Source organism: Chlorocebus sabaeus, chromosome 1, assembly GCF_047675955.1.
Source record: "Chlorocebus sabaeus isolate Y175 chromosome 1, mChlSab1.0.hap1, whole genome shotgun sequence".
Lineage (NCBI taxonomy): Eukaryota > Metazoa > Chordata > Mammalia > Primates > Cercopithecidae > Chlorocebus > Chlorocebus sabaeus.
In genome coordinates this window covers 6,940,050-6,955,295 of record NC_132904.1, presented here as the reverse complement: position 1 = coordinate 6,955,295, position 15,246 = coordinate 6,940,050, and the positions used below count along the sequence as shown (strand labels likewise).

Below are 15,246 nucleotides of genomic sequence, written 5' to 3'. Positions count from 1 at the left end.
ACAAACCGCTGCAGTGGGAGAGGAGGAGATGAAAAGAGGGCAAATGGGAAGAATGTGGTCCAGCAGAAACTAGCTGGACTTGGGGCTGAGCGAGGCAGGAGTCTGGGAAAGGGTAGGTGTGGTTGGGTTGGCTTCAGACACACTGATGGGATAGCATGGGACCCCTGGGTACAGAGATGTCCTGGAGTAAGCTGAAATGTGGACCTGGGGATGGCATCAGGGTGACAATGGGAATGGACAGGCTCTCTTCCAGGGATGTGGGGGTCAGGGAGAGAGAAAAGGCCGTGGAAGAGGGTTGAGAAGGCACTGTCATGGAATTAAGGGCCAGTGGAAAGCTGTGTTCAAGATGGCAGAAATCAGGAGAGGCTGGAACCAAGAAAGTCCTGTCGGGTTGAGTTTGGGGAGGGCTCAGGGAAGGGACGGCCTCTTTGAGAAAAGTGGTGGCCAGGGAGGGTTGGAGCAGTGGTGAGCAGGTGAGCTGATCTGACAGCTCTGGACATTCAGAAGCCTTCGGGCTGCTATCAACCCCAGGACCTCACGGATGACACTATAGCGTGGGGTGGCAAAATGATCCCACATGGCACAGGTGCCGTGTGATTACAAGGAGAAGGCGGGGTAAAAATGGCAATCAGGCCTTCCAGCCCAGAGTCTCAGAACTGAGGACGCCCTACAGCAGGAGGTGACGCTCAAGCTAGCTGGCCCTCCTCAATCAAGCTATCCTGCCATGTTCCACGTAGGGAAACGGAGAGCAGAGGGTCAGCCTTGGCCACCTAACAAAACCAGGACCCAAGACCCCAGGCTGGGCCTCCAGTAATCAAGGGCCGGAACTGAGCTGACGGAGGCCTGCACCCTAGTTCCGGTGTGGGTGGAGGGGCCGGCCCTGATTTCGAAACTCGTCTTCCTCTCCTGACGCTGGCAGCCAAGTGCAGCCTCTGCAAAAGGGACTCGTGCGGCAGGCGAAGGCAGCCGTTCGCCGCGGGCGGTCCTCCGCCGGGACGGCTCTGCCGCTGCCTGGGCCTGCGCCCCTCTCTCCCCGAACTCCTATCCCTGACTTCAGGGCCCCGGGGGCCGCCTCCCCACATCGCTAGGCCTGCAGACACCGGCCAGGTGCCAGGGGAAGGTGCTTCCCACTCAGCCGGCGAGCACTTAGTGGCGTCTGCTAGTTGCTCGTCTCCGGGATAGGTGCTCGGTGATGCGAGGGGAGCCGGGGCGCCCCACTTCACCCGCACCCCCCGGCAGAGTCGGTGACCGCGGGACCTGGGGTAGGAAGACCGGGGCGAGCGAGGGGATCTGCGGGGGAAACGCAGGTATCGCTGCTGTAGCAGGACCGCGGCCCGCCGCGCACGCGCGCGCAAGACCCAAGGGACCAGTGCCCGCCCCACCCGGGCCCCGCCTTTCCCTTCCGGACCCGCCACCGGGGGTCTGCGCAGGGCTCGGGGCGCCTCCTGCGGGCCGCGGGAGGAGCTGTAACCAGGTCTCGCCATCCTAGCGGACCCGGGCCCGACCGAGGTCGGGGTACAGACCCAAGGTCGGGCATCTCCTCGGGCGCGCGCGGTGGCCCCAGCGCGCGCTGGCCTGGCCGCCGTTGCCATGGTTGCGGGGGGACGGGTCGCACGCGAAGCCCCGCCCCGGCCCGGCGCAGCCCCGCCCGCCCCGCTGCCCGCTCCGCCCTCCCTGCCGTCCGCGCTGCCGCCGCCGCCGCCGCCGCCGCTACTGCTGCGGGGGCCGCGGGGGGCGCAGCTGGGGCGCGGCTCGGAGGGGAGGCTAGGGGGCCGTGCCAGGCTAGAAGCCGAGGCGGGGCCGGGATGCGGCGCTGAGGCCCAGCATGGCCAGCCCGTGCCCCACTTTCCCGCTGCACCGGCTCGTCTGGGCGAACCGGCATCGCGAACTGGAGGCCGCACTGCACAGCCAGCAGGTGAGGCCCCGCTGAGGCACCCGGCCCGTCCCCCGGGTCCCCCACCCAAGGCTGTGGCCTCCGTCCTGGAGGCCGCCCGCCCCTGCTCAGCTCCGCAGCGACATCCCGGGCCTTCCTCCCCTGCACAATCCCAAGCCCAGATCACCAGCCCCTCGCGCTGGAGCCTCTGGCCTCGTCTATCCTGCGCTGGGCCTTGCCCTGCTCGCCCGAACTCGCTTCCGCATCCCCTCCAAGCCAGGCTGAGAACAAGAACCCTGGTCCTCGTCCCCAGGCTCCGGCAAACTCCTGACATCCTACACCTCTGCCTGACCAGGCCCCGCCGCCAGACCCCCGGCTCTGCCCCTGCCCTCCCTCCTGCCCTCTCCTCTCCCCTGCCAGGCCACTCTCTGCCATCTCCCTGGTCAGTCTGCCGTCCTTGTTTCCCACAGCGATTCCCAACTCTGCTCGCCCTGGCAGCTTCCCTGCCTTGCCCTCTTCTCTCCTGCCCTTTTTGAGTGTCCCGTCTCCCCCAGCACGACATTGAACAGGAGGACCCCCGCGGGCGGACCCCGCTGGAGCTGGCCGTGTCTCTGGGAAACCTGGAGTCTGTGAGAGTGCTCCTTCGACACAATGCCAACGTGGGCAAAGAGAACCGCCAGGGCTGGGCAGGTACTGCAGAGGACAGGGGCTCCCCCTGAGGCTGGCAGGCGGGGGGCAGTGAGCAGCCAGGCCTGGGGTCATCTGGAGGGCTCCCCTCAGCAGCCTGGTGCCCGCAGTCCTGCAGGAGGCAGTCAGCACTGGAGACCCTGAGATGGTGCAGCTGGTGCTCCAGTATCGGGACTACCAGAGGGCTACACAGAGGCTGGCGGGCATTCCGGAACTGCTCAACAAACTTCGCCAGGTACAGCAGGGCACAATTATGGAGGTAGGGTACCATGTCAGGGCATCACCTGGTTATTGTGCCAGGCCTCGCCTTGGAAAGGCACCCAGTTTGTGCAGTGTGCCTCCTGCCACCAGTGAGGAGGTCTATCTTGACCCCAGCTCAGGGTCACGTAGGAAAGAAAGATGGCCAGGCTCATGTGGGAGACACTGGGCCCTTTGGAAAAGAAGCCTTGTCAGCTTTGGGCCTCCTGAAGAATGCAGATTACCTGGAGCAGGGACTTCAGATTGACTCCGTGGATTATGGCCTGAGCCCCTGGAATACCTGCTACTATGCACCCTTCTGGAAGCATGCAGAGGGGCCTGGCTGGCAGAGCATACTACCTCATACCCCCTACCCGAGGAGCAGGCTCAGAGGGAGCCACTGTGCCCCCTTTACAGAGTAGGACTCTGAGACCCAGTGGAAGCAAAGGCTCCCCAGTGCCCTGCACAGGCTCATGGCCAGGTTGGGGCTGGCCCTCCACTTCCAGGTGCTTACAGCCTCATTGCCCGAAGACCATTGTAGGGCCCCACTTGGCCCACCCTCTCTTGGGCAGAGTGGTTGGGCGTAGTGCAGCCATAGCAGTGCATCAAGACTTGATGAAGGGCCAAGTGTTGTGGCTCACACCTGTCATCCCAGCACTTTGGGAGGCCAAAGTGGGAGGATCACTTGAGCCCAGGAGTTCAAGACCAGCCTAGGCAACATGGTGAAACCCCGTCTCTACAAAAAATACAAAAATTAGCTGGGAGTGGTGGCACACACCTGTGGTCCCAGCTACTCAGGAGTCTGAGGTGGGAGAATCACCTGAGCCCAGGGAGGCAGAGGTTGCAGTGAGCTGAAATTGTACCACTGCACTCCAGCCTGGGTGACAGAGCAAGTCTCAAAAAAAAAAAAAAAAAAAAAAAAAGAAGGGCTGGGCTGGCTGTGGACAAGGGGCTTCTGGGCCTGCTGGAGACAGCAGCAGGCAGGACCCTGACGAGCAGCTCTGGTTTCTCTTAGGCCCCCGATTTCTACGTGGAGATGAAGTGGGAGTTCACCAGCTGGGGTGAGTGGGGACCTCTGGGCTCCCAGGGATTTGGGGTGGGGCTTTTGGGAAGACCCCCAGTGACCCCTGTGCACCCTGCAGTGCCCCTTGTGTCCAAGATGTGCCCAAGCGATGTGTACCGCGTGTGGAAGCGGGGTGAAAGCCTGCGAGTAGACACCAGCCTCCTGGGCTTCGAGCACATGACCTGGCAGCGAGGCCGGAGGAGCTTTATCTTCAAGGGCCAGGGTGAGCTCTGGACACACTCACTGCAGCATCTCAGCCCTCAGGTTCTCCCGCGGCTTGGGAGAGTGGTGCTGCCCTTTCTCTCCACTTTCCAGATGTGGAAGCTGAGGTTGGGGAAGGAGGGGGATCCAGGGGCCAAGGCTGACCCACCTGGCAGCAGGCAGCTGAGAGTACATGATCGCCCTCTCTGCGCTGCTGGCACCCAGCTCTGATTTGCACCCCCTCTGTCCACCCCCGCCGGCCGGCAGAGGCAGGAGCCCTGGTGATGGAGGTGGACCATGACCGGCAGGTGGTGCATGCGGAGACGCTGGGGCTCGCTCTGCAGGAGCCCGAAGCACTGCTGGCCGCCATGCGGCCCAGCGAGGAGCATGTGGCCAGCCGCCTCACCTCTCCTATCGTCTCCACCCACCTGGACACTCGTAATGTGGCCTTTGAGAGGTCGGTCGGGGCCTGGCACACCGTGGGTGGGATGGGGACAGACAGCAAGAGCCACCCTTAATGAGGGCAGGGCGATCCTTGAAGATCCTGGTTCAGGCCTCTGGGCTTACTCACCAGGGGCTGCTCAGGGGCAGGCGGGTTGCTGCAGCCCGTGTCTCACTCAGACTGCCGGGGTAGTCAGGCTCCTGTGGCCACCTTTGTGGGGAGGGGTCAGGTCAAGATGTCCCCAGTTTCTTGACTTCTGACCTCATATGCTTTCCCATTAAGACAAAGATTTAGGCTGTGGTTCACAGCAGCTATTTGCACCAATGTTGGCTTGTCATTGGTGTGGCTGTGTTGGGGGCAGAATCCTTTGTGGGTAGCCTAGGAACCTGACCCTTCCAGCAAGAGCTTCTCTGACAACATATGCCCCCTCTTGCCTTAACAAGTCAATGGAAACATTAAAAAAAAAAAAGCTTTATTGAGATACAAACTCATATACCATATACATCACCCATTTAAAGCATACAGTTCAATGACTTTTAGTATATTTATTCACAGATTTGTACATCACCACAGTCAATTTTAGAACATTTTTATCACCTCACAAAGAAACCCCCCACCCTTGAGCTAACTCTTCGCCAAACTCCTCGTCCCCTCTCCCAGTCCTGAGCAACCACTAATCTACTTTCTGTTTCTGTAGAATTCTCTATTCTGAGTTCTCATATGAATGGAATTTTATAGTATGTTGCCTTTTGTGTCTGGCTTCTTTCACTTAGTGTAATATATTCAAGGTTCATCCAAGTTGTAGCATGTAACTACTTCATTCCTTTTTGTGGTCATTGTATGAATATACCATATCTTGTTTATTGATTAGCCCATCAATAGACATTTGGGTTATTTGCATTATTTGGCGATTATGAATAATGTCACTCTAAGTATTCATGTGCAAGTTTTTGTGTAGACGTATGTTTTAATTTCTCTTTCATATGTTTTCATTTCTCTTGGGTATATACCTAAGAGTAGAATTGCCAGGTTATTGATAACTCATTAATTGAGAAACTGCCAGACTGTTTACCAAAGGAGCTGTACTGCTTTACATTCCTACCAGCAGCGTGTGAGGGTTCCAGTTTCTCCACATCCTCATCAGCACTTGTTATTATTCACTCATTTGTTTTCGGAATCCAGCCAGCCTAGTGGGTGAGAAGTGATAGCTCACTGTGATTTTGATTTTCCTTTCCTTGATGACTAATGATGTTGGGCATCTTTTCATGTGCTTGTGTTTATTGGTCAGTTGTATATTTTTGCAGAAATGTCTATTCAGATCCTTTACCCGTTTTTTATTTAATTTAATTAGCTTATTTTGAGATGGGGTCTAGCCTTTCACCCAGGATGGAGTGCAGTGACATGATCATGGCTCATTGCAACCTCGACCTCCCAGGCTCAAGTGATCTAAGTAGCTGGAACTACAGGTTCATGCCGCCATGCCCAGCTAATTTTTAAATTATTTGTAATTATTTTATTATATCATTTAATTATTTTGTTTAGTTATTTGTAGAGACAGGGTCTACAGACTGATCTTGAACTCTTAGGCTCAAGCGATCTGCCTACCTTGCCCTCCCAAAGTGCTGGGATTACAGGCATGAGCCACCACACCTGTCCCTTTACCCATTTTAAAAATTGGGTTGTCTTTTTGTTATTGAGTTGTAAGAGTTTTATAATTTTAGCTGTTACACTTAGGTCTTTGAGCCATTTTAAGTTGATTTTTGTGTATAGTGGAAAGTTCTCTTCCATGTGACTATCCAGTTGTCCTAGCCCCCTTTATTAAAAAAACTATGCTTTTCCCACTGAATGGTCTTGTCACCCTTGTTGAAAATCAGTTGACCATAGATAAATGGGTTACTTTCTGGCTCCCAAGTTAGTTCCATTGGTCTACATGTCTGTCTTTATGCCAATATTATACTATCTTAATCACTATTGCTTTGCAGTAAGTTTTGAAATTGGAAAGTGTGTCTTCCTACTTTGTTTTGCTTTTTCAGGGTTATGTCAGTATTTTGGGACCCTTGCATTTTATATGAATTCTATTTTCTTTTTTCTCACAACCCAGTGTAGGCAGAATATATGAATTCTAGATTCAGCTTGTCAATTTCTACAGTCAGATGGGCTTCTGATAGGGATTGCACTGAATCTATAAAGCAGTTTGGGGAATAGTACCATGTAAACAATGTTAAGTCTTCTAATCCATGAACATGGGATGTTTTTCCGTTTATTTGGATCTTCTTTAATTTATTTCAACATTATTTTATAGTTTTCAGAGTGCAAGCTTTGCACTTCTTTTGTTACATTTATTCCCAAGTGTTTTATTCTTTTATTGTTTTTTTTTTTTTTGGAGATGGAGTCTCACTCTATTGCCCAGGCTGGAGTGCAGTGGCATGATCTCGGCTCACTGCAACCTCCACCTCCTGAGTTCAAGTGATTCTCCTGCCTCAGCCTCCCAAGTAGCTGGGATTACAGGTGCCCACCACCACGCCTGGCTAATTTTTGCATTTTTAGTAGAGACAGGGTTTCACCGTGTCGGACCAGGCTGATCTTGAACTCCTGACCTCAGGTGATCTGCCTACCTCAGCCTCCCAAAGTGCTGGGATTACAGGTGTGAGCCACCGCACCCAGCCACGAAGTGTTTTATTCTTTTTGATACAATTATGAATCAAATATTTTTCTTGGCCAGGCATGGTGGCTCACGCCTGTAATCCCAGCACTTTGGGAGGCCAAGGTGGGTGGATCATGAGGTCAGGAGATCAAGACCATCCTGGCTAACATGGTGAAACCCTGTCTCTACTAAAAATACAAAAAATTAGCCAGGCATGGTGGCGGGTACCTATAGTCCCAGCCACTCAGGAGGCTGAGGCAGGAGAATAGCATGAACCTGAGGCGGAGCTTGCAGTGAGCCAAGATCGCACCACTGCACTCCAACCTGGGTTACAGAGCAAGACTCTGTCTCAAAAAAAAAAAAAAAGTGGTTAGAGCAGGCTGGGCATAGTGGCTTATGCCTGTAATCCCAGAACTTTGGGAGGCTGAGGCGGCTAGATCACTTGAGGTCAGGAGTTTGAGACCAGGCTGGCTAACATGGTGAAATACCATTTCTACTAAAAATACAAAAACAAAAAAAAATTAGCTAGGCATGGTGGTGAGCGCCTGTAGTCCCAGCTGCTTGGGAAACTGAGGCACAAGAATTGCTTGAACCCGGGAGGCAGGAGGCAGGGGTTGCAGTGAGCCCAGATTGCACCACTGCACTCCAGCCTGGGTGACAGCGCAAGACCCCATCTAAAACAATAAATAAATAAATAAATAAATAAGAAAAGAAAAGTGGTTAGAGCAGACATCTTTTATTCTTGTCTTGTTCCTGATCTTAGGGGAAAAGCATTCAGTCTTACCATTAAGTATGATATTAGTTGTGAGTTTTCAATAGATACCCTCCATCAGGTTAAGGTAATTGCCTTCCATTCCTCGTTTTTAGAGTATTTTTTATCATAAAAGGACGTTGGATTTTGTGAAATGCTTTTTCTGTGTTTATTGATATGACCATGTGATTTTTTAAAAAATTCTATTGATACATTACATCAATTGACCTATGGATATTGAACCAACCTTGTATTCCTGTGATAAGTTCCACTTGGTTGTGATGTATAATTCTTTTCATATGTTGCTAGATTTGGTTGCCTCGTATTTTGTTGAGGATTTTGTGTCCATATTCACAAGCGATATTGGTCTATAGTTTTCTTGTGATATATGTCTGCTTTTGGTATCTGGGTGATGCCTCATAAACTGAAGTGGGAAATGTCACGTCTTTGTCTATTTTTTCGAATAGTTTGCGAATAATTGGTATTAATTCGTCTTCAAAAGATTGGTAGGATTCAGTGGTGAAGCCATTTGGGCCTGAGCGTGTGTGTGTGTGTGTGTGTGTGTGTATAGTTTTTTGTTGTTGTGTTTACCAGTCTCTTGACTTGTTATCCATCTATTCAGATTATCTATTTATTCTCAAATTAGTTTTGGTGGCTTGTGCCTCACTAGGAATTTGTCCATTTCATCTAAATTATAAAATTTGTTGGTGTACAGCTATTCATTATATCCTTTTATAATGCTTTTTATTTCTGTTGCTCCTCTCTTTCATTTCTGATTCTGGTATGTAATTTTCATCTTTTTTTTTTTTTTGAGACAGAGTCTTACTCTGTCACCCAGGCTGAAGTGCAGTGGCATGATAAGAGCTTACTGCAGCCTTGAACTCTGGGCTTAGGTGATCCTTCAGCCTCAGCTTCCCAAGTAGCTGGGACTACAGGCATGCACCACCGAGCCCAGCTAATTTTCTTTTTTTGTAGAGATGTGGTCTCACTATGTCATCCAGGCTGCTTTTGAACTCCTGGCCTCAAACAATCCTCCTGCCTTGGCCTCTGAAAGCACTGGGATTACAGATGTGAACCACCGCCCCCAGCCAAGTCTTCTCTCTCTTTTTTCCCCTACTGTGGTCAACCTAGCTAAAGGTTTGTCAATTTTGTTGATGTTTTCAAAGAGCCAGCTTTTGGTTTCATTAATTTTCTCTATTATTTTTCTATTCTCTATTTCGTTAACCTTTACTGTAATATTTATTATTTCTTTCTGCTCTTTCTGGTTTAGTTTGCCCTTTTTCCATTGTCTTAACATGGAAGGTTAGGTTAAGGTTATTGATTTGAGATCGTCTTTCTTTTTTTTTTTTTTGAGATGGAGTCTCGCTGTCACCCAGGCTGGAGTGCAGTGGCCGGATCTCAGCTCACTGCAAGCTCCACCTCCCGGGTTTACGCCATTCTCCTGCCTCAGCCTCCCGAGTAGCTGGGACTACAGGCGCCCGCCACATCACCCGGCTAGTTTTTTGTATTTTTTTTAGTAGAGACGGGGTTTCAACGTGTTAGCCAGGATGGTCTCGATCTCCTGACCCCGTGATCCGCCTGTCTCGGCCTCCCAAAGTGCTGGGATTACAGGCTTGAGCCACCGTGCCCGGCCAAGATCTTCTTTCTTAATATAGGCATTCACACATATTATATTACATTTACACTTCTAGGCATGTCTGTCTTTTCTTTGTTTGACATGGGGTCTCACTCCATTGCCCAGGCTGGAGTGCAGTGTTGTGATCTCAGCTCACTGCAACCTCTGCCTCCCAGGCTCAAGTGATCCTCCCACCTCAGCCTCCTAAGTAGCTGGGAACACAGGCACCAGCTAATTTTTTCTGTTTTTAGTAGGGAAGGGGTTTCACCATGTTGCACAGGCTGGTCTCGAACTCCTGTGCTCAAGCAATCTGCTGCCTCAGCCTCCCAAAGTGCTGGGATTACAGGCGTGAGCCACTGGGCCTGGCCTTTACCTGTGTCTCATAAGTTTTGATATGTTGTGTCTTTATTCCTGTTTATCTCAGAGTATTTTCTGATTTCTCTTTTGATTTATTATTTGAGACATTGGCTATTTGGGAGTGTGTTGTTTATTTTCCACATATTTGTGAGTTTCCAAAGTTTTTTTTCTGCTATTGATTTCTAATTTCATTCCATTGTGGTTGGAAAACATACCTTGTATGACTTCTGTCCTTTCAATTTTTATTGAGGTTTTCTTTCTTTCTTTTCTTTTTTTTTTTTTTTTTTTTTTTTTTTGAGACGGAGTCTCACTCTGTCACCCAGGCTGGAGTATAGTGGCACTATCTCTGCTCACTGCAAGCTCCGCCTCCTGGGTTCATGCCATTCTCCTGTCTCAGCCTCCCAAGTAGCTGGGACTACAGGCACCTGCCACCACGCCCAGCTAATTTTTTGTATTTTTTAGTAGAGACAGGGTTTCATCATGTTTGCCAGGATGGTCTCAATCTCCTGACCTCATGATCCACCCGCCTCAGCCTCCCAAACTGCTGGGATTACAGGCATGAGCCACCACGCCCAGCCTTATTGAGGTCTTTTTTTTTTTTTTTTTTTTTGAGACGGAGTCTCGCTGTGTCTCCCATACGGGAATGCAGTGGTGCGATCTCAGCTCACTGCAAGCTCCACCTCCCGGGTTCACCCATTCTCCTGCCTCAGCCTCCCGAGTAGCTGGGACTACAGTCGCCCGCCACCACGCCCAGCTAATTTTTTGTATTTTTAGTAGAGACAGGGTTTCACCGTGTTAGCCAGGATGGTCTTGATCTCCTGACGTCGTGATCCACCCGCCTCGGCCTCCCAAAGTGCTGGGATTATAGGCGTGAGCCACCATGGCCGGCCTCTGAAGTTTTCTTCTTTTTTTTTTTTTTTGAGACGGAGTCTCGCCCTGTCACCCAGGCTGGAGTGCAGTGGCCAGATCTCAACTCACTGCAAGCTCCACCTCCCGGGTTTACGCCATTCTCCTGCCTCAGCCTCCCGAGTAGCTGGGACTACAGGCACCCACCATCTCGCCCGGCTAGTTTTTTGTATTTTTTAGTAGAGACGGGGTTTCACCGGGTTAGCCAGGATGGTCTCGGCCTCCCAAAGTGCTGGGATTACAGGCTTGAGCCACCGCGCCCAGCCGGTTTTCTTAATATGGTCTTGAAGAGTGTTCCATGTGCATGCAAGAAGCGTGTGTGTGGTTATTACTGGGTAAAGTGTTCTGACCTGTTTATAAAGTCTAGCTGTAATATTGTTCTTAATCTTCCGGTTCTTTGTTGATCTTCTAGTTGTTCTATCCATTATTGAAAGTGGAGTACTGGAGTCTCCAACTGACATACTTTTATTTTAGCTTTTTATTATGGAAAATTTTAAGCATATATGAAAGAAGAGATAATGTACTTACTCATCACCCAGCTTCAACATTTATCAACATCTTGCCAATCTTACTGAATCTGTCCTTCCTTACCTTTTTTTAAAATTTTTCCTAGAGTATGTCAAAGCTCATCGCAGATGCCCTAATGTTCCTAGGAAATGCTTCTGCACAATTCTAAAAGATAAGGATGGTTTAAACCCAGCCCCGACACTATCATACCTCACAAGATTCATGCTGATTCCTCAGTTTCTTCTAGTCCCAAGTCCATGCTCAAGTGTCCCCCGCTGTCCAGGCACCCTCTTCAGGGGTCCTCCATGTTTCACAGGGAGAAGGGACCCTCAGAGTTGGGCACCCCAGGCAGGCTGATTGGAGGGGGCTTTGGAAAGGAAGGCTTTGGCCAGGGTGTGAGGGTGCAGGTCCTCACCAGCTCCTGTTTGGTCTGTTTCAGGAACAAATGTGGTATCTGGGGCTGGCGGTCTGAGAAGATGGAAACTGTTAGCGGCTACGAGGCCAAGGCAGGAGAGGCTAGTGGTGGGGGGCTGGGGGTAGGAGATGAGATCCAGGAACTCAGCTCCTCTCCACATCCATCCCAGAGTAGCCCTTGGGCTCTGGAAACCCTGAGCATTTGTGGGAATTCAGCGGGCCTGAGTGCCCATCCCCTGCGGAGTACATAGGGCTCACCCACATCACGGGTCCCTACCCGGGGTACCAAGATGAAATGAGGAGTGTGTTCCTCTTGACCCTGGGGCTGCATCTCCTTGTTGGTGACTTCCCAGGGTTCAAACCCTGCCATCTCCTCTATTTTGGGGAGCAAGATCTCATCTGTCTCTGGGACAGGAGGACTTGGGTTCTGCACTGGTGAGGCTGAGTGTGGGGAGCAGGCTCTGAGCCCCCAGCTCCCCGTGTCCCCTGCTCCCCAGGTGTACAGTGCCACCAACGTGGAGCTGGTGACACGCACACGCACGGAGCACCTCTCTGATCAGGACAAGTCGAGGAGCAAAGGTAAACCCAGGTGCGCCTGCCTGCTGCCTAGTCACACCGTGTGGTGGGGCCACCCTGGCCTGGGGTCAGGGGTCAGAGTTTCCCGGGATGAGCTGGGAGGCCTCCCCGTTCCCGTCTGCCCCCTCTTCCCCGAGACAGGAGGCTCCCAGGGTGGAGGTGGGTGGGGACAGTGCGGGCATAGTGGCCCCCTCACCGGCTCCCACCCCTTCTCCATAGGGGGGAAGACTCCGTTCCAGTCCTTCCTGGGGATGGCCCAGCAGCACTCCTCCCACTCCGGGGTGAGCCAGGGATGGGCTGAGACAGGGCCGACGGGGGCTGAGCCTGGGCGGGAGGGCGCGCTTCATCGCCCTGATCGCTGAGTCTGCCCTGGAACCCACACAGGCCCCTGTGCAGCAGGCAGCCAGCCCCACCAACCCCACAGCCATCTCCCCTGAGGAGTACTTCGACCCCAACTTCAGCCTGGAGTCACGGAACATTGGCCGCCCCATCGAAATGTCCAGCAAAGTACAGAGGTGAGGTCTGAGAGCGGGCTGGGGACTTGCCTCGGGACGGGAGCTCTTGCAGACCCCTCTCTGGGCCTCTTGTAGTGAGGGGCCCACTCCCTCAGCTGGCTTCTCTCTGGACTCTACTCCTGGAGGCAGGAGTCATGTCTTATCCGTGGTCCTCAGCCCTTAGAAAGGGCTTGGCACAGACGACCAGTAGCTTGTCTTTGATGGATGGATGGTGCCACCCATGTATGGTTTTTTATTTAATTTCATGAGTACCTGCTGGGGCCAGCGTGGCACGGTGGGAAGGGCCCCCAGCGACATGGCCTGGGAGTGGCGCGTCCACCTTGGTGGAACAGAACAGTTATGCTTTTGCCCTGTGAGGAGCCCTGAGCAGGTGTAGGTGGTAACAGCAGGCACAGTGCCTGCACAAGCCTAGCACTCTCACCACCATCTCAGGAGGATTCTTTTAGCCACCACACAGTTGCTGGGATTCAAACCCTGACAGTCTTGCCCTGGGGTGTGCTGGACACAAAAGTTTGGCAACACGTGAGGCCAGCTCTGGGCTGAGGAGGAGAACGGGGCGATGGGCCAGGCCCAGAGAGAAGCCCACAGCCTGGCACCTGGCCTCCTTGTCCAGACCAGATGAGCTGCTGCGAAATCCTCAGGAGCCCCAGCCTGGGCCCAGGGAGGAGGGCAGCTTGGGCCACGTGGCCAGGACACCAGCTCCCAGGGGAGCCAGGCAGTGGCATCTGAGCACAGCAGGGCACCCCAGGCCAGGCAGAAGGTGGGTAAAGGCAGCTGCCCACAAACCAGAGGGCAGTCCTCAGTGGAAGGGCCACCAGCGGTGCCTTACCCATGTCCTGTGGTCGGCTGGGCAGGTTCAAGGCAACACTGTGGCTGAGTGAAGAGCACCCGCTCTCCCTGGGTGACCAGGTGACACCCATCATTGACCTAATGGCCATCAGCAATGCTCACTTTGCCAAGCTGCGCGACTTCATCACGCTGCGCCTTCCACCTGGCTTCCCCGTCAAGATTGGTGAGAGGCTGGGCCCAGGCAGCGGGAGGACCTCAGGCATGGCACCCTCCCCTCAGCACAGTCCCTGGAAGGCTGCAGGGGCCGGAGGCGCAGGTGGCTGTCCACCAGGGCTCAGGTGTGGCTGTCTCCTCACAGAGATTCCCCTTTTCCACGTGCTCAACGCCCGCATCACCTTCAGCAACCTGTGTGGCTGTGACGAACCCCTGAGCTCGGTGTGGGTGCCGGCCCCCAGCTCTGCTGTCGCCGCGTCAGGTACCCCCACGGGAGGAAGAGGTGGCCTGCACAGCTCTCTGGTCACCAAGTCCTGCGGGTTGAGCGTGGCCCCTCTGCCGCCTGCCTAGGGAACCCTTTCCCATGCGAGGTGGACCCCACCGTGTTTGAGGTGCCTGAGGGGTACAGTGTGCTGGGCACGGAGCGCAGCGAGCCCCTCCGAGATGAGGACGATGACCTCCTGCAGTTTGCCATCCAGCAGAGCCTGCTTGAAGCGGGCACCGAGGCGGAGCAGGTGGGACTTGCGCAGGGGGTGGGCTCTGGCCTCTGCAGCCACAGGGCAGAAGTGACAGCTATGGGCTCTGGTGACTGCAGGTGACCGTCTGGGAAGCCCTGACCAACACCCGGCCTGGTGCCCGCCCTCCTCCCCAGGCCACGGTTTATGAGGAACAGCTTCAGCTGGAGCGGTGAGCCCCTCATGGAGCTGGCTGGGTCCCTGTGTCCCGAGCCCTGGCTTGGCGGGGAGGAGGATAGCAGGAAGGCGCCAGGACCCCAGGCCCTCTGCAAGGCCACCCTCCGTCAGCAGCACTATCTGCCACCAAAGGTGGTGTGAGGGGTGGGGAAGCAGGGCCCTGCCCTGTCTCCTCTGCCTGCCACCCTGTCTTTGCCCTTGTCCTCCAAAGCCGGTCCCCATCCCCTCGGCTTCTGCCCCAGCCTTGGCGCTCACTCTCCTGCTCTTCCCTCCCCTGCCCTCCCTGGAAGGGCCCTCCAGGAAAGCCTGCGGCTGTCCACAGAGCCCAGGGGCCCAGGATCCCCTCCCAGGACGCCCCCAGCCCCCGGCCCACCCAGCTTTGAAGAGCAGCTTCGCCTGGCCCTGGAGTTGTCTTCACGGGAGCAGGAGGAGCGGGAGCGGCGCGGGCAGCAGGAGGAGGAGGACTTACAGCGGATCCTGCAGCTGTCACTCACCGAGCACTGAGCCACAGCCCCGGGAGGGCTGGCCAGGCCACTCCCTGCCCGCTTTTGTAATTTATTTATTTATAAACTCTCTGCTGCTGGGCTTGGGGCCTGGAGCCCCAGGGATGGTCGGGCAGGGGAGACAGATGGAAATAAAGAGACTGTCGCAGCAGGGCGCTCTGCTCACTGGGCTGGAGTGGCGGGGACCCTGAAGGTGGGGCGCTGTGAAGAGACACTGTGGGTGGCGGCCTCAGACCTGGGCTTGAATCCTGGCCATGGTCC

General features: G+C 53.9%; 1 protein-coding gene across 2 annotated transcripts; it reads left to right on the top strand.

Annotated features, from left to right (window-relative positions):
* Positions 1-1,667: 1,667 nt before the first annotated feature.
* Positions 1,668-15,136, top strand: ANKRD13D (ankyrin repeat domain 13D). Of its 2 annotated transcripts, XM_007968438.3 has the most exons (15): positions 1,668-1,915; positions 2,428-2,563; positions 2,671-2,795; positions 3,813-3,858; positions 3,940-4,083; positions 4,329-4,518; positions 11,723-11,789; positions 12,195-12,276; positions 12,493-12,554; positions 12,658-12,788; positions 13,643-13,800; positions 13,936-14,052; positions 14,142-14,305; positions 14,386-14,477; positions 14,773-15,136. In XM_007968438.3, the coding sequence occupies exons 1-15, from the start codon at positions 1,826-1,828 to the stop codon at positions 14,984-14,986; spliced, it is 1,818 nt and encodes a 605-aa protein (XP_007966629.2). In that variant the 5' UTR covers positions 1,668-1,825; the 3' UTR covers positions 14,987-15,136. The 2 variants fall into 2 exon arrangements, with proteins under 2 accessions (XP_007966629.2, XP_072868991.1); XM_073012890.1 differs by lacking the exon at positions 1,668-1,915 and having other exon boundaries at positions 2,468-2,563; positions 2,657-2,795.
* Positions 15,137-15,246: the final 110 nt, after the last annotated feature.